Source organism: Montipora capricornis, chromosome 4 (assembly GCF_036669925.1).
Source record: "Montipora capricornis isolate CH-2021 chromosome 4, ASM3666992v2, whole genome shotgun sequence".
Lineage (NCBI taxonomy): Eukaryota > Metazoa > Cnidaria > Anthozoa > Scleractinia > Acroporidae > Montipora > Montipora capricornis.
This window is the reverse complement of record NC_090886.1, coordinates 45,225,075-45,240,713: the sequence shown is the minus strand read 5'-3', so window position 1 is coordinate 45,240,713 and position 15,639 is coordinate 45,225,075. Positions and strand designations below refer to the sequence as shown.

Genomic DNA, 15,639 nt, shown 5'->3' with positions numbered 1-15,639 from the left:
CGCTACGACGAGCAAATTTCAAAATAATTTTTGCTTCAAAATGAGAGCAGTAGGTCTAATTAACATAAATACCAAAGAATGTAAATGTTTGCGCCATTTATGAAAGTGGTCTATAAGCAAGTTGACCCGGGGCGCCGCGAATTAAACGACGGGATGAAAAGGCAAAGCCGCAAAATCTTGACAACTTATTAAAGGAATGACAATGAGGAAAGGCCCCCTAACTTCAAAGACAACTGGAGCCCTTCCCCTAACAAAAAAAACCATAGTTATTGTTCATTTATTAGTATAGCTAATCAAATCATTTCCAGTCCAATTTGGAACAAATAAGTACGACTATTTTTTTCCAAGAGGAACAAATTTGCGCGACCCTTTTTTTTAATACGCGGCCAGTGCAATTTGTAGTCTTTGAAAAACTTTACGAGTCGAGTGCTTTTCTTATTCGAAATTGCACGAGAAAAATCATGTGATTACTTTTTAATATCATACATGAAAAAAAATTCAAGATAGCTTATTATAATTATGCTGAAGGAACGCACGTGCATCACGAATCATGCAAACAAAATTTAAGCTATCCAGGTGTTGCATTTGATTAGCTGTCTGTAAGCTTGTGAACTTCTTTAACATTACCCAATTAGAATGCTTTATTTGTGACCTCTTTTCTGCAAACTGCATTTATGTTAGCCAATCAGAATGGAGATTTTTTTCCACGTATATCATTAATTCTTAAAAGGAATCAGTCGCCGTAGAGCGAGTTTCAATTGAGTGTCGTAAAACCAAAACCAAAGTAATTACTTTGGCCAATCAAAAAGGACTGAGACAATCCGGCAAACCAATCAAAACTCGAAGTGATTACACGTAGCCGACACAAAGCGCGGGAAAATGTGCACGCGTGAGCCACGATTGGTTTTGGTTTCATTTCTTATTGGTTGAAAAAATGGCGCGAGAACTTTGATCCAATCACTGAGTGAAGTAATCATAAACCAAAGTAATTATCTAATTACTTTCGACACTCAATTGAAAACCGCTCTAAAAAAAACTAACATTTAAGTCTACTGTGAGAGTTGCACCAACAGGACGGTGATCGCTCGTGAGGTATGACTGCCGTGATGTGTAACCCTCCAGTTGAACAGAGTTTTTCTTGTCGTCAGATACTTTCCACAAAACTCTGTCTGTCCAGGCTGGTTTGCGGTATTTTCCGCTTAACAAAAAAGAAAAAAAAGGCTTCATTAAATCTTTAAATCCTTAACTCACTACTTAAATATATAAAATTTAACACCAGTTCCAGATTTCAAATTTGGAGTTTTCACTGCTACATCCTGTGATACCAGAAAGCATATTGGCCGTGTTTTCACGACAGCCGTTGTCTCGCTTAACATTCCCGAAAATGGTTTTGTTTGTAGACTTTGTTAAGCGACTTAAAAATGATACTTAATGATGATACTTACCTGGTTTGGTGGCTGAAATTTAATGAGAATTTTAATGAAATTTGCCGATCCGCTTAACTTTAAGCGAGTTGGGAAAGGAACCGTTTTCACGGAATTTTCGGTTGTCACTCGCTAAGCGACCTGCAAAACCTCTCGTGAAAACATGGCCATTTTCACCTAAAGCCCGCCGCACAAGGTAAGGAAAGAGCTGAGCAAACTGCCTCGCGAGGCGGTTTGCTCAGCCGTTTCCTCACGTGTGCGGAGAAATTGTGGTGAGAAATTCGCCTCGCGAGGTTGTGAGGATAAAATTAAACATGTTTGATATGTTTGGCCTCGCGAGACAAATTCCTCTCTGTGCGAGGCCATCGTGAGAATCGAACTGAGCTCGGTCAATCAAGCATCCAATAAAATACATGGCGTTCTCACGAGGCATCAGCGGCGTCGGAATGTGTTACTCCGACGCCATTTTGAAGCCCCAATAAGCTCAACACGATTGTATTAATAGGACTAAAATGGATGACCGAATAAACTATCAGCCCTTACAAAACCGATTAGAGTTTAATGTGAAGTGCTAGGTTTCTACCCTATATGAACCATGTGAGCGTTAGCCCTACTAATAGAAATGGGCCCACACAAGGACAGAGAAAAACTCCGACCAGGGTGGGAATTGAACCCACGACCTTCGAGTTAGATCACGGCTGCTCTACCGACTGAGCTAAAAGGTCAGACGGGAGCAGGCCGTGAGAGCTGAAGCTGTTAAAGTCGGCAATGAACATGTACAAGTACAAGAGGGATTACGTTTTGCAAATATTGGCCGCGTAGCACTTATATTTGAACAGATTTAACTTATTAGAGTGTAATGTGAAGTGCTAGGTTAGTCAAATTCGCGTGAGTCCAATTACTTGTATTTCTGGACAAAAGGTAATTTCAGGGTTGGCGAGTGGTTGAGAAAGGAAAGGAACAGAAAAAAAGGAACTTTATTTAAGTGTGTAGTCGTTCTAACGCTGGAGCACTAATTGGGGACACTGTACAGTGTAAACTGAAATTAACAATGAACGCAAATCAAGCGAACTGTTGGTTTTTGAGGAGAGGAGAAACCGGAGTACCCGGAGAAAACCTCTCGGTGCAGAGTAGAGACCAACAAACTCAACCCACATATGGCGTCAAGTCTGGGAATCGAACCCGGGCCACATTGTTGGGAGGCGAGTACTCTCACCACTGCGCCATCCCTGCACCCAAGATTTATTCATCGCTTGCACGCGGTATCCTCTAAGCAAGTTTCAATGACTAGTGCCTTTTCCGAACCAGAGCGCTTCCAAGGACGGACGGACGGACGTTTAAACATTCCCTCCAGTAAAAAGATCCTTGTCAAAAAACGCCCTTTCAATAAAAGTATCTTCCGGAAATTGAGCATTCCTTTAAAATCAAAAGACACTTTCAGAAGTACGTTTTATTTGTTATAGCTTTCATGTAGTTACCTGTCAGTGTCATAATCATTTGTTCCTGGACTGTATTTGTATGTGGGCGGAAATTTGAGTTCTCCTTCGTGAAAGTTTACAAAGCATTTGCCTTCTTTCTGACCTTGCAAGAGCTAGACGGGATAAAAAAAAATAAGCATTCATGGATCCGCGCTGTAAGTAAACAATTTACCAAAAGTCTCCCCAATTAATAGGGAAATTGTACTCGTGTAATTATCAGCTTGACACTTCAGTGATTGCGATAACTATCGTCGTCGTCGACGTCGTCGACGTCGTCGTCACCGTTATTAGGGAGCTTACGCAACGACGACGCCGACGGCAACGACGACGCTACAAAACAATAGGTTTAGTGAGCAAAAACAATGGCTCTGCACGCTCTGCACGTGCGTTTTACATTTTGGTACATTTCTTTGCCGTCATCTCCTAAATGACGACGTGAAATGATAAACTTCAAGGTTCTGTGGAGGACGTTAGCACATGACGATGAATTTTCAGTTCTCTCTCTACGCTTCCAACCCATTCATACCAGTTTAATTCCTCGACAGTTACTACACATTTTTAACGCGAAACGACATGAAATAGTTTCTTAGTGATATGAATAACGCGAACTTGTATTTTTAAATGAAGTCCTCGTAGCCGTCGTCGTCCTCGTTTCGTAAGCTCCCTATTGTCACCATCATCATCATCATCGTTGTCATCGTCACCGCCACCGTCACCGTCATCGTCATGGTCATCGTCACCGTCACCGTCACCATAATAGGTCATCGTCATCATCGTTGTCATCGTCACCGTCATCGTTATCGTCGTCATAATCGTTGTCATCGTCACCGTCAACGTCATCGTTATCGTCATCGTCGTCATCGTCATCGTCGTTGTCATCGTCACCGTCATCGTCACCGTCACCGTCATTGTCATCGTCATCGTCATCGTCATCGTCACCGTCACCATAATAGGTCATCGTCATCATCGTTGTCATCGTCACCGTCATCGTTATCGTCATCATCGTCACCGTCATCGTCATCGTCGTCATCATCGTTGTCATCGTTACCGTCATCGTCACCGTCACCATCAACGTCATCGTTATCGTCATCGTCGTCATCGTCATTGTCATCATCACCGTCACCGTCACCGTCATCGTCACCATAATAGGTCATCGTCATCATCGTTGTCATCGTCACCGTCATCGTTATCGTCATCATCATCACCGTCATCGTCGTCATCATCGTTGTCATCGTCACCGTCATCGTCATTGTCATGATCGTTGTCATCGTCACCGTCAACGTCATCGTTATCGTCATCGTCGTCATCGTCATCGTCACCGTCAACGTCACCGTCATCGTCATCGTCATCGTCACCGTCACCATAATAGGTCATCGTCATCATCGTTGTCATCGTCACCGTCATCGTCATTGTCATGATCGTTGTCATCGTCACCGTCAACGTCATCGTTATCGTTATCGTCATCGTCATCGTCGTGATCGTCATCGTCATTGTCATAGTCACCGTCACCGTCACCGTCACCGTCATCGTCATCGTCACCGTCACCGTCACCGTCACCATAATAGGTCATCGTCATCATCGTTGTCATCGTCACCGTCATCGTCACCGTCACCGTCATTGTCATCGTCATCGTCATCGTCACCGTCACCATAATAGGTCATCGTCATCATCGTTGTCATCGTCACCGTCATCGTTATCGTCATCATCGTCACCGTCATCGTCATCGTCGTCATCATCGTTGTCATCGTTACCGTCATCGTCACCGTCACCATCAACGTCATCGTTATCGTCATCGTCGTCATCGTCATTGTCATCATCACCGTCACCGTCACCGTCATCGTCACCATAATAGGTCATCGTCATCATCGTTGTCATCGTCACCGTCATCGTTATCGTCATCATCATCACCGTCATCGTCGTCATCATCGTTGTCATCGTCACCGTCATCGTCATTGTCATGATCGTTGTCATCGTCACCGTCAACGTCATCGTTATCGTCATCGTCGTCATCGTCATCGTCACCGTCAACGTCACCGTCATCGTCATCGTCATCGTCACCGTCACCATAATAGGTCATCGTCATCATCGTTGTCATCGTCACCGTCATCGTCATTGTCATGATCGTTGTCATCGTCACCGTCAACGTCATCGTTATCGTTATCGTCATCGTCATCGTCGTGATCGTCATCGTCATTGTCATAGTCACCGTCACCGTCACCGTCACCGTCATCGTCATCGTCACCGTCACCGTCACCGTCACCATAATAGGTCATCGTCATCATCGTTGTCATCGTCACCGTCATCGTTATCGTCATCATCGTCACCGTCATCGTCATCGTCATCGTCGTCATCATCGTTGTCATCGTCACCGTCATCGTCATTGTCATGATCGTTGTCATCGTCACCGTCAACGTCATCATCACCGTCACCGACATCGTCGTCATCGTCATCATCGTTGTAATCGTCACCATGACCGTAATCGTAATCGTAATCGTGACCGTCATCGTCATCGTCACCGTCATCATCGTTGTCATCATCATCATCACTATATGTATAATTATTACTGTTGTCATCAATGCCATTATGGTTACATCATTTTAAGACTACACTTTAAAAAAAGGGTAAAGAAATGGTGAATGCAAAATGCACTGAGTGGGCACCTACTGCTGTTGAAAATGAAACGATCGATCGATATTTCATCGACTTTTTCAGTACGGGCTGCAGGATTAGCACTTCCTCTGCATGTACAAGAGAGAAATTCTTGCAAAATGACAGATTAACACTAAATTCAGAGTTCCTATTGTACAGGAATTTGAAGTTAAAACTAACCGTTACGGTAAAAGCGCGCGACGTTTCGACCGAACTCCGGTAATTATCAAGCTAAAAGTGAAGATAAAAATTTTTGCCTAAGTATAAATATAAAACAAAGAAGTAAAAGTATGTAAAGTATGAAAATGTGAAAAAGGGGTGTTAAAAAAAAACATGCAACAATAGCATGATTAAAAATGATTTAAAAACTTTCGAGTTCAGAGTTCAGTTCAGAGTTCTATATGAAAATTAGTCGAAAGCGTACTTGAGATCAAACTAATGTATACAATTAAATTTAATACCTGATCATGCTGCCATAAGGTGGAGTATTCTTGTTTTTCACAGAGTCCTTTGATATTTTCAACTGCCTCGTTAATTCTGTAGTTTAAGTCACCCAACCAAAACACATAACTGCAAAAAGACCAAAAAACTGAACTGCCTGATCATAAATTAAACAAGCTGCAAAATAAATGTGTTCATGATCAAGTACAATAAACAACCTTGAGGATACACAAGACGATCTTGTGGTCGAGCAACAAAATGAACTTGTCGATGACGAATCTTGTGCGAGAGAACAGCTCGAGAGAACTGTTCGATTGTAACTACGAGTTAGAGTTCGCATAAAGTTTTCAGTTTTTAAACACTTAGGCTTATTTACTTTACTGTTGTAAGTAGCGGAAAATGGATTTTTTTTACGCTAGTTTTGCATGAACAATTTCTCTGTTTTGTTCTTGAACTTTATTTTTTGAAAATGCAGTCCAAAATTGGGATGCGGATTACACGCGGGTAAATACGGTATTTTCAAGAACATGATTTTACTGTAATCATTTAAGCCATTAGGGAATTTAAGATCTACGACGGCGACGGTCGACGAAAACGTCACCTCAAACTATAACTTGGCTCTATCGTAAGTCTTTCGCGATTATTCAGTCTAGTTCGCGTCGTAAAATGTGGGCAAAGTATCCTAAAAATAAATCAGTACGAGCGGTTTCAAATTTAAAACAGAGAATGAAGGATTCTCTGTTGCATGCTTACGTTGTCGTCAAAACTTCAAATTTGGTGATTTCACGTCGTCGTTATGTAAAGGACCGCAAACATACTTGCTAAAATCCGTGCTGCACGTGCAGCACGATTATTTATGCTCTTTTAACCAATGATATTATTGCTTTGTGGCGTTGTCGTAGTCGTAGCCGTCGTCGTTTCTTAAATTCCCTATTGACTCTTAGGAGAGGGACTCGGTAGATTTTACTTTGTCTAACACCAGACGATTATTTTTACTCGTCAATGGGGCCGGTCCAGTGCGGTTCAGGTGTTAATGCATTAACATCCATTCAAGAACTATGCCCCCTCACCCCCCCCCCCCCCCCAATTTAACCCATTGACTCATATGAGTGGAACTCAGTAGATTTACTCTGTCTAATGCCAGATGATGTTACTCGCCAATGGGGGTGGTCCAGGGTGGCTCCGGCTGTCAATGGGTTAATTAATGCAATGCACTTCAAAAAGCCTTACAATGAAATTTGACAAAAAAACACACACACTTAAGAGATACTGAGAAATACCAAGAGTAATTTATAGCAATTTGCTTCTCCTAATCTTGGACCTGACGGGGAGCCCTTAAATTTTAGGTTTTACAAAGTCAAAGTTGCCTTGAAATGTCAATGACTACCCTGCCATGAATTTGATTCCAACATTATTCAGTATCCCGGGGTCACCAGCAACAAAGACAACATTCTCTTCATTTCCTCCTATTTTCCTTCAGTGTGTCCGGCCACGTATCAAAACTCCCTGGTTGCACACTGTGGTCCATTATTCCAGCAAATTAGCTAAACTATGTCTCCTAGACATACATGTACAATTTGTAACCATGTATCTTCATTTTTGTCATACAATATATTTCTTGTCTTGATTGGCTTGACATGTGAAAAGAAGTCAAACCATAAAGTTCAAGGTACTTGGATACATGTATTCCAAAGAGTAATAATATGATTTTAAAAAAACTTTTCAAAAACCTGAACACTTTCATTTCAAGCTGTAGGATTACACAAAATCATGCACTTTTAATCTAAGGGATCCTCCAACCTGCTTATGAGTCAATTACATGTAATTTTGTTTAGTTGTTTAATCTAATACCTGTGTTCCATAGCTTTCTGTGGTGTACAATTTGAAAACGTCAAAGCATGACTGATACTCTGGTATTCCTGTTGACACAAGTAACAAAAAAAAAAAAAAAGAAATGTTGAAAACTCCAAAGGAACAAAAGAAGAGTGATGGAACTCAAAAACACTATTAACAATGTGGTGTGCTAAAACTTTTATTTCCTTGATTTGGTGCATTTCATGGCCCCTCAAACTCCCACTTAGTTCTTTAGTATTTAATCCACTAACACTTTAAATTAAAGTTCACCATCATCATCACCAATACCAGAAAGTCTAAGATGACCCTACCCTTGAAGAAAAGCTTTAGCTTTATTAAGTGCAGCAAAAAACATACTGGATGTACTACCAGATTCCTTTGTTCTTCATATTCAGAATGGGCACAGAAATGACTGTTGATGAAGCAAAAACTTTGTCCATAAAGAGTAAAACGTAACGACACAGCTCCCTTTGTACCCTAAAAGGAAGGAGAGTTGAAAACATTGACACAGAGTACTTTAAGGTTATCCTACTCGATTGGCAACATGAAAAGGGATGACTGAGAGGAAATACATGTTTGGGTCACACGCAGCAACAGAACTTTCAACCTCAGTCTGTAAAACTATAGATCTGGTGGTGAGCTACATGTACCTGTATCTTTAAAGTATCCCACTGGTCTGAGAGCTCATCAATGTCCTATAGCGTGCAGGGGTACCTCTCTTCAAGTTGTCGATGTAATGACATACATTGTATAAGAGTCAGAGAGAAAATCCCAGGGGAAGCAGGCTTGACACAGGAGCGAGAGCACTCACCTCTGCCAGCATTGTGCAAAAAGATCAAATCCCAGGCTCGTAAGATGTTATGGGTCAGGTTTTACTTGAGATACATTTACAGTAAGTCTTTTGGTTCTCCACTTTGCTATGAGAGGCCTTTTTTTCTGTAATTTGATTACCCTCTCTTATCAAAAACCAACATAAATTATTATAATTTCGGTTTAATTAAACGTCTTCTTTATGATGATTTGTAGCCTTCAAAATTAGTAGTCTAAGAGTTCTTGACTGCTTTACTATAAAACTCTGGACAACTTAACAAAGTGAGCATTACTATCACCGTTATCAAGATTCTGTTTTCAATAGGTCTTTTGAGCTAGCAAAAAGGCACTTTTGTTTTCACTCACTGTAGGCATTACTTTGTTGGCACTTTAAATGTTGTCAAAAGAGCCATCCATCATGAAGAAGGCAAAAGACCTACTGATTTAACAGAGTTGAGGTACATTAATTTTATTACCAGAAGTCCAAGTAGGGCTGTTTTGCAATAGCCAGGCCTTATCTCTCGTACAAATGGAAGATGCCTTGTATGAATGGAAACAAGATGTACCATTCCCAACATGCGGATTGACTTGAGCTAAAGAGACAAATGCAGAAATATGCAAACAAACGGGTCTAGCTACAGTAGCAGTAAGTGGGTCATAGAAATAATGATGAAAGTTCAAGAAGTACACATTATGTACTCCCTTATACATTAGTAACTACCGGCATTAAATTCAGACAGCAGCATAGAAATTAATAAAAAAATATGTATTTAATATAATTGATAGCTCTTCAAAAACAAAGTCATTTTATTCCATATGGCTCAAATATTCACACATCAAAATAAATTGCCCTTGCACCACAATACCGGTACTTGCTTTTCCTTCATATTGAAAATATTCAGTATGTTTTAATACTTTCCAAAGGAGGTCACTCTGGTTATTTGAATTCTTACGATCACTTTCTGTCTTAAATTATTGTCTTCATCTTTGTAACAGTTGAACAGTGCATTCCTGCTGTTTTGAAATTTGGTGGCAAATTTTACGAATCTTGAAATAAAAATGTACAAAAAGCTACAACAGTTACCATTACAGCCTCTCAAATGAATGATTAAGCCATAATACCTTGACCAGGCCATATGCACCAAGGTATGCCTGTAGGATCTTCACCCAAGAATTTTCTTTTATGTACTCAATCAACAATGACTGTGGTTTGGCATCCACTTCCTGCAGACTGAAATTAAGAAATGCATAATAATATATTGTTATTATCATTATCATTATCATTATCATTATCATCATCATCATCATCATTATTATTATTATTATTATTATTAGGTACACAGGGATTTCAATAAGCACCGACAGCCAACGAAATGCATTGGCTACTTCGCTCAGAGAAGTCGGCTATCAAAGTCTCAAAAGAATGCGCTTAAGGTGATTCCTTAGTAATAGAAGTTGTCGTAAGATTTTTTTAAAACTTTTCGCGATTGTTCCCTATATTATGGTGACTCGAAATGTGCAATTAAAAAAGTAGGTCACCAACCTCGTTTGAGAGACATAACTTGCTCAAGTTACTCATTTAATCATTGCGCCTTCATCTATCAAGGACAAGTTTATTCCATCGGTTCAGGCTACGTTTTGCACGAACAGGAAGCACAGCTTTGACGTAATTCTTGAAATAACAAAACAGGTGAATTGTGTTGCTCAAAAGGAATAATTTAATGTTTGTTTTATGGCACAGGCACAAGTCTTGAAAAGGCACTGACTACAAATGTTCTTCGGGTGCGTGATCTCGAGGAGACAATTTTGTGTCCACGAGTGATGGCTACGAATACTATCTTTCCTGTAACTTTTTTTTCTGACGTAAATTTTTTGTAATTTTTTTACAGCGCAAAGAAGATGAGTAAGAGAATAAAATTATGCCAAAAAAAAGATAGGTCACCAACCTCGTTTAGGAGAAAACAGAAAGCAAACCAAGCTCGACCCCTCGACAACACGTCTCCCCGATAGCACGGTTTCACTTTCACAGTCGGACTTAAATCTTCTTTAGCATTATCAAGGCTATCACTCGACTTTTTGTTTTGTGAGAGTCCAAAACGTTTCTTGTTTTGCTCTTTACTGCTGTGCTCTGAAAACGGCCATTCTTCTTTCTAGCGAGCTTTCCCTCACGAAAGGTCGGCATTTTGAAATGTTTTTGGCCACGTTCGATATATCAATATTCACACATTGGTACGAGTCTTTATGGTTAAATTTAAACATTGTTTTGTTTAGAAATATCCGTTGAGACTTGTGAGACAAAGAGCCATGAAATTTGACCATAAAGCCTCTTAGCCATGCCTGAATACGAACGGGGCTTACACTGTGTTATGCGCAGAACAGGATGCGCAGTGCAATACTAGGGAATCACCTTAATTGCAAACACAGTGTCACTAAATTGATAAGAAATCTTTCGTTATCTTTGTACTCAATTTGGTGCCCAGAACACTGGAAATCGCATTTCAGAGGTTCCAGACCTAGCGGAGCTTCCAGAGCTTTCAGGCCCAGCGGCCCCTTGTCGATACAGTCGGTTACTAGACTTAAAAGCGGCTGCCTACTTCAAATTTTATTGAAACCCCTGGGTACATAAAACTTTGACTCTTAATCCATTGACCCCTGGGAGAGAGACTCATGACACATTAATTTTTTACTTGGTCTATTAAACACCAGATGATTTTACTTGTCAACTGGGGGTGTCCTGGGGCACTATTTTGATTGGTTATTTTTTAACGGCACCCAATCAGAAAGAGGCAATCAGCAGGACAGTTTGAGGCTGGCACGCGTGAATCTTGTTATGCATTTCAACCACTTGGAAAGTATGCGATTTTGATTTTTTTTGAGGGCTTAAGTTTTTGAGCAAGAAGTACTAGAAGAAGCGTGAATCTTTCGGTAATTCTCCAGTGAAGTTAGAAAGCAGAGCAATGCAATTTTCTGGGGAAAAATCCCCCCAGTGCTGGAGCCGTTCAAAAAATACATGTAGCTTCCACCCTTGTCCTTCTAACAGCGAACTCCTCAAAATAAGGTAATACAGTCAAGTCGTTTATTTAGCACTGGTCCACACACATATTTGTCAATATTCGCTACAAAAGAAGCAATTACGGTGAATCCAATACATTTATTATAAAATTACAAACAGTTACACAAACAGATTGTGGGCTCCCTGTGATAGAATCCAAGATCATCAAAGTGGCTACAGTCAAAAGTTATATTTCTTTAGACTTCAAAGAAATGGGTTCCAGGTCATCTGCATGTTATTAAGGGGCTGCTGGGCAGGAGGAGAACAAAACCGTCTTGCTAGATGATGGGTCAGTAAAGTATTGAGGTCACTTTTCACAGGTCAATCATTACAAAACTTTTACTAAACAATATGCAAATTTTAAGCCACATTTGCCACTACTGGCCTCTTTAGGCCTAAAACAATGACCTGTAATGAGAGTGACCTATGAAAAGAGCATGACTTGTACTTAACCCTTGCCATTTGCTAGCTAGATCATGCAAACTAACCCAACTGCAACAATGTCTGGAAGCTCTTCCTCTTTGTCTAAATGCAAGAGACCCCTGAAATCTTCATCTGGAGGTTGTGTTACCTTGACATTCCATGTACACACATGAACTCTGAAAAGAACCCAGTTTCTATATCATTAGCACACTGCATTTCCCTGGTGGCAGGTTTGAGACTGTTGACGGCACTGCTTTAATTAAATATTACATTTGGATAAACTGAAAACCGATGGTGTTAATAAAACACCAGCTATTCAATCATGCTTCAAGGAGAATTAAAACCGTGCCCAAAAATGTCCTTCATATAGCAATTACTGTACAATATTGTATATCTTGGGAAATCATAACCTAACTCAGGCAATCATTCATGTAAGACTACAGGTAGCAGACAAGTATACTTCATGGATTTGCAACTCAAAGGTTTACTCAAGTGACACGCAGCTGGACAAGTTTTAGAGATATGTACAATAGTTTAATGTTCGCACAATAGACCACATTCATACATGTAAATGGCGACCAATAAATTATTCTTTTGTTTGTGCATGCTAATCAGACCAACTAGCCTGACGTTCTAAAGTAACTTTTCTTTTGCATTTTGTCCGTGCTTTACATGTACAAAGCTAGTGCACAAAGGCAGCAGAATTTTTTTTTGGCCGCCATTTATGCATTCAGTCTATTTCTTCAAACAATGCATGAATGCAACGGCGCAATGGAAAATAGCTTGAGAGTCATTACAATGTATATCATCTACATCCTAGTATCCTAGTCAGTACTAAATAAAATGTTTGTACAAAGAGAACAAACAGACCCAATATAAGTACAGCAGGAAACGTTGTCAACAACCATCCGAAGTACGGTAGTGCATTCCAAATAATATCAATTGCCTACTATGTGATCTTACGTGTACTAAAACAAACATAATCTTGGAAGAAATCTTACTAATGATTGACAATCATAGTACCAAAGCTATCAATGGAGTAATAAATAAATAAAAATCACACAAACATTAAATTAATGTAGTACTGTAACAGTACAAATATTTCATAAACTGGCAACATAACGTTCCTTTCAGGTCAGTCACAACTATTAATTAGTATACACTTTCATCATTTGTGTTGTGTTTCATGGCCAGGTGGTCGGGCAGCTACATGTATTAACCCATTGACTCCTGGGAGTGAGACAGTTAACAGATTTTACTCTGTCTAACATCAGACGATTTTACTTACTTGACAGGTTTAATCTGCAGGCCATAAGGATCTTTCTTAGTAACAGTTTGGTTTTCAAGCTGCTAAGATTCAGCCCTAATTATTTGGCATTATTTCAATCCAAACATTTTTTTTTTTAATATAACAAAATATACCAATAAAATTATTTAATTCTAAGCAAAATGTAGAAAAAGGGAATGCACATTTACATAGTTTTTCAACAGCTTATTGCAAAATTATGAGCATCACATAATGATAAATCTGGGAGAAATGCAATCAGTCATGCTTACTATGACCAGGCATTTGAACTTTTGAAGATTGCATCATTCAAATTCCCGTCCCCTCTGGCCAAAATCGTGTTCAAATGCCCTACCCTATCGTTGGATTTGTCTGTCATACCCTAGCAAAGAACAATCTTCATCGGCTCCTGCCATCTTCAATATAGACCTTTTGATCTCTTCCTTTAAACTTTTCCATTGTGTCGCAACACCTGTTTGCGACTTCAGCGCCCGAAAAAAAAATCATTTGAAACCTGACACCCCACTTAGGCAAAGGTCAAATTCCCGACTCCCCAGGCACAGAAGATAGTCAAATGCCTGGGGTTTGCCCGGAAAGAGGGGGGGGATGTTGAAGTTTCAATTTGATCGGTGCATAATAAAAAAATTAATAACTTTTTAAATTATGGTTTTATTTTGCCAATTTGATGTACATATCTGTAAAATTTAATTTCAGAATAAAAGATATGTTTATCATTATTATTGTTACTATTTTATTTATGATATATTGTGCTATATTGTTGTAGTATATATATATATTTAACAATTATTCCATGAGCACACGTTGGATATGAGATGATAAATAGCCAACGAGGCGCGTAGCGCCGAGTTGGCTATAACCAGTCTCATATCCAACAAGCGCGAATGGAATAATTGTTTTATTAAATTCCTTTAAACTCCAAAAGTTTAGAAAGTACAAAATACGAGCGAAAAAAGCGAGCAAATCCGAGCGAAATCAAAAAAACTTGATGAGAACCGATGCAATGTCGTGTAACACCTTGTGGTCAGACAGACGCAGGCTCGTCAAAAAAGTATTTCTTACCTTTTCGCGTACTTCTAAATGTCGGAATTTAACCCAGCTGTCCAGAAAAACTTTTTTTTCTGCTTTCTTCAGAGAGAAATTTCACTTTCCGGCGAACTTTTAGCTTGGCAACACTTAGATCAATCATTTACCATATACCCCTGTAAGGTCAAACCAAGGTATATGAGCTGATAACCGAGATTGAGTGAACAAATCAGAGCACGAGAATTGCATTATCCCAGGTTGAGAATTTAATAAATATATATATATACATTATGCAGATGGAGCAGGAAGTCTGAGATAGGTCAGTATTGGATGCTGTCAAGTTAGTTAGACTAGTTTGCTGTTGAATCTTTAAGAATCGAAACTGTTAATAAACCACTAATTTACTCAATAAGAACAAGCTTAAAAGAACTTCAAATACATTGTAAATTATTAGCGTCGATGCTAACTGTAATTGCTGCACCACGGTATAATAATGGTAGCTACCCTCTACAGATGGGTAATCCAACTTGTCGACTTTAATTTTAATTTTTAAAAAAACATCGAAAATCGAAGACAAGTCATTTTACAGGTAAGCTACAAATGTGAAAAGAATCCTTATAGTGTTACAATCCAAACTACAAAAACATATTGTAAAAAAATGGCATGCACATTTCTTAATAGATTTATCGGCGTCATTTGCGGGAAGAAACGACGCCAAAACTCTAAACAATTTCTACCGAAAGATAAAACGCAATTAACTAAAATTTCAAATCTCAAAGGTCAGATCATTGTGTTGGCAGCCTTTCGCTTCATTTACAAGCAAGTTTCTTGATATCTGCTCAATAATCTCCAGGAAGCAACGCAATACTATTTTTCACCTTTCTCATTCAATCTCAAAAATATAATTTGCTGCCACGTCAAATTTTGCCCAAGCGAGTGGATATTAGATCATGCTTACCTCAAACTCATGTCGATTCTGCAGAAGGAGAGATTTATGGTGTTTTTCAACGCTAGAACAGGTATTAGCTGAAGATCGAAGAAAGCTTGCAGGTGACTCAAAATTTCGAATTAAAGAGAAGACTGGTTCATTCGACTGAAAAACAGCTGCAACATGTTTACCTGTACTAGCAGTGAACGCTGGCCAAAGACAACGGCAATTTTGGATTGTTGTTCCACCCG

The 15,639-nt window shown here is 39.5% G+C and overlaps 1 protein-coding gene across 3 annotated transcripts in view; it reads right to left on the bottom strand.

The window, feature by feature from the left end:
* LOC138047105 (inositol polyphosphate 5-phosphatase K-like) overlaps nucleotides 1-15,591 on the bottom strand; it is a 22,661-nt gene extending 7,070 nt beyond the window's left edge. Inside the window, exons 1-9 of one of the 3 annotated variants that reach the window (XM_068893827.1) lie at nucleotides 15,419-15,591; nucleotides 12,197-12,307; nucleotides 9,779-9,887; nucleotides 9,133-9,249; nucleotides 8,204-8,323; nucleotides 7,844-7,911; nucleotides 6,013-6,121; nucleotides 2,903-3,015; nucleotides 1,042-1,198 (exon numbers count right to left, since the gene is read on the bottom strand). In XM_068893827.1, the coding sequence (XP_068749928.1) occupies nucleotides 1,042-1,198; nucleotides 2,903-3,015; nucleotides 6,013-6,121; nucleotides 7,844-7,911; nucleotides 8,204-8,323; nucleotides 9,133-9,249; nucleotides 9,779-9,887; nucleotides 12,197-12,307; nucleotides 15,419-15,429 (915 nt within the window). In that variant the 5' untranslated portion in view covers nucleotides 15,430-15,591. Of the gene's footprint in view, nucleotides 1-1,041; nucleotides 1,199-2,902; nucleotides 3,016-6,012; nucleotides 6,122-7,843; nucleotides 7,912-8,203; nucleotides 8,324-9,132; nucleotides 9,250-9,778; nucleotides 9,888-12,196; nucleotides 12,308-14,496; nucleotides 14,622-15,418 lie in introns of those variants that run through there. The other 2 variants (XM_068893828.1, XM_068893829.1) reach the window with 2 other exon arrangements.
* Between the last annotated feature and the right edge of the window lie 48 nt (nucleotides 15,592-15,639).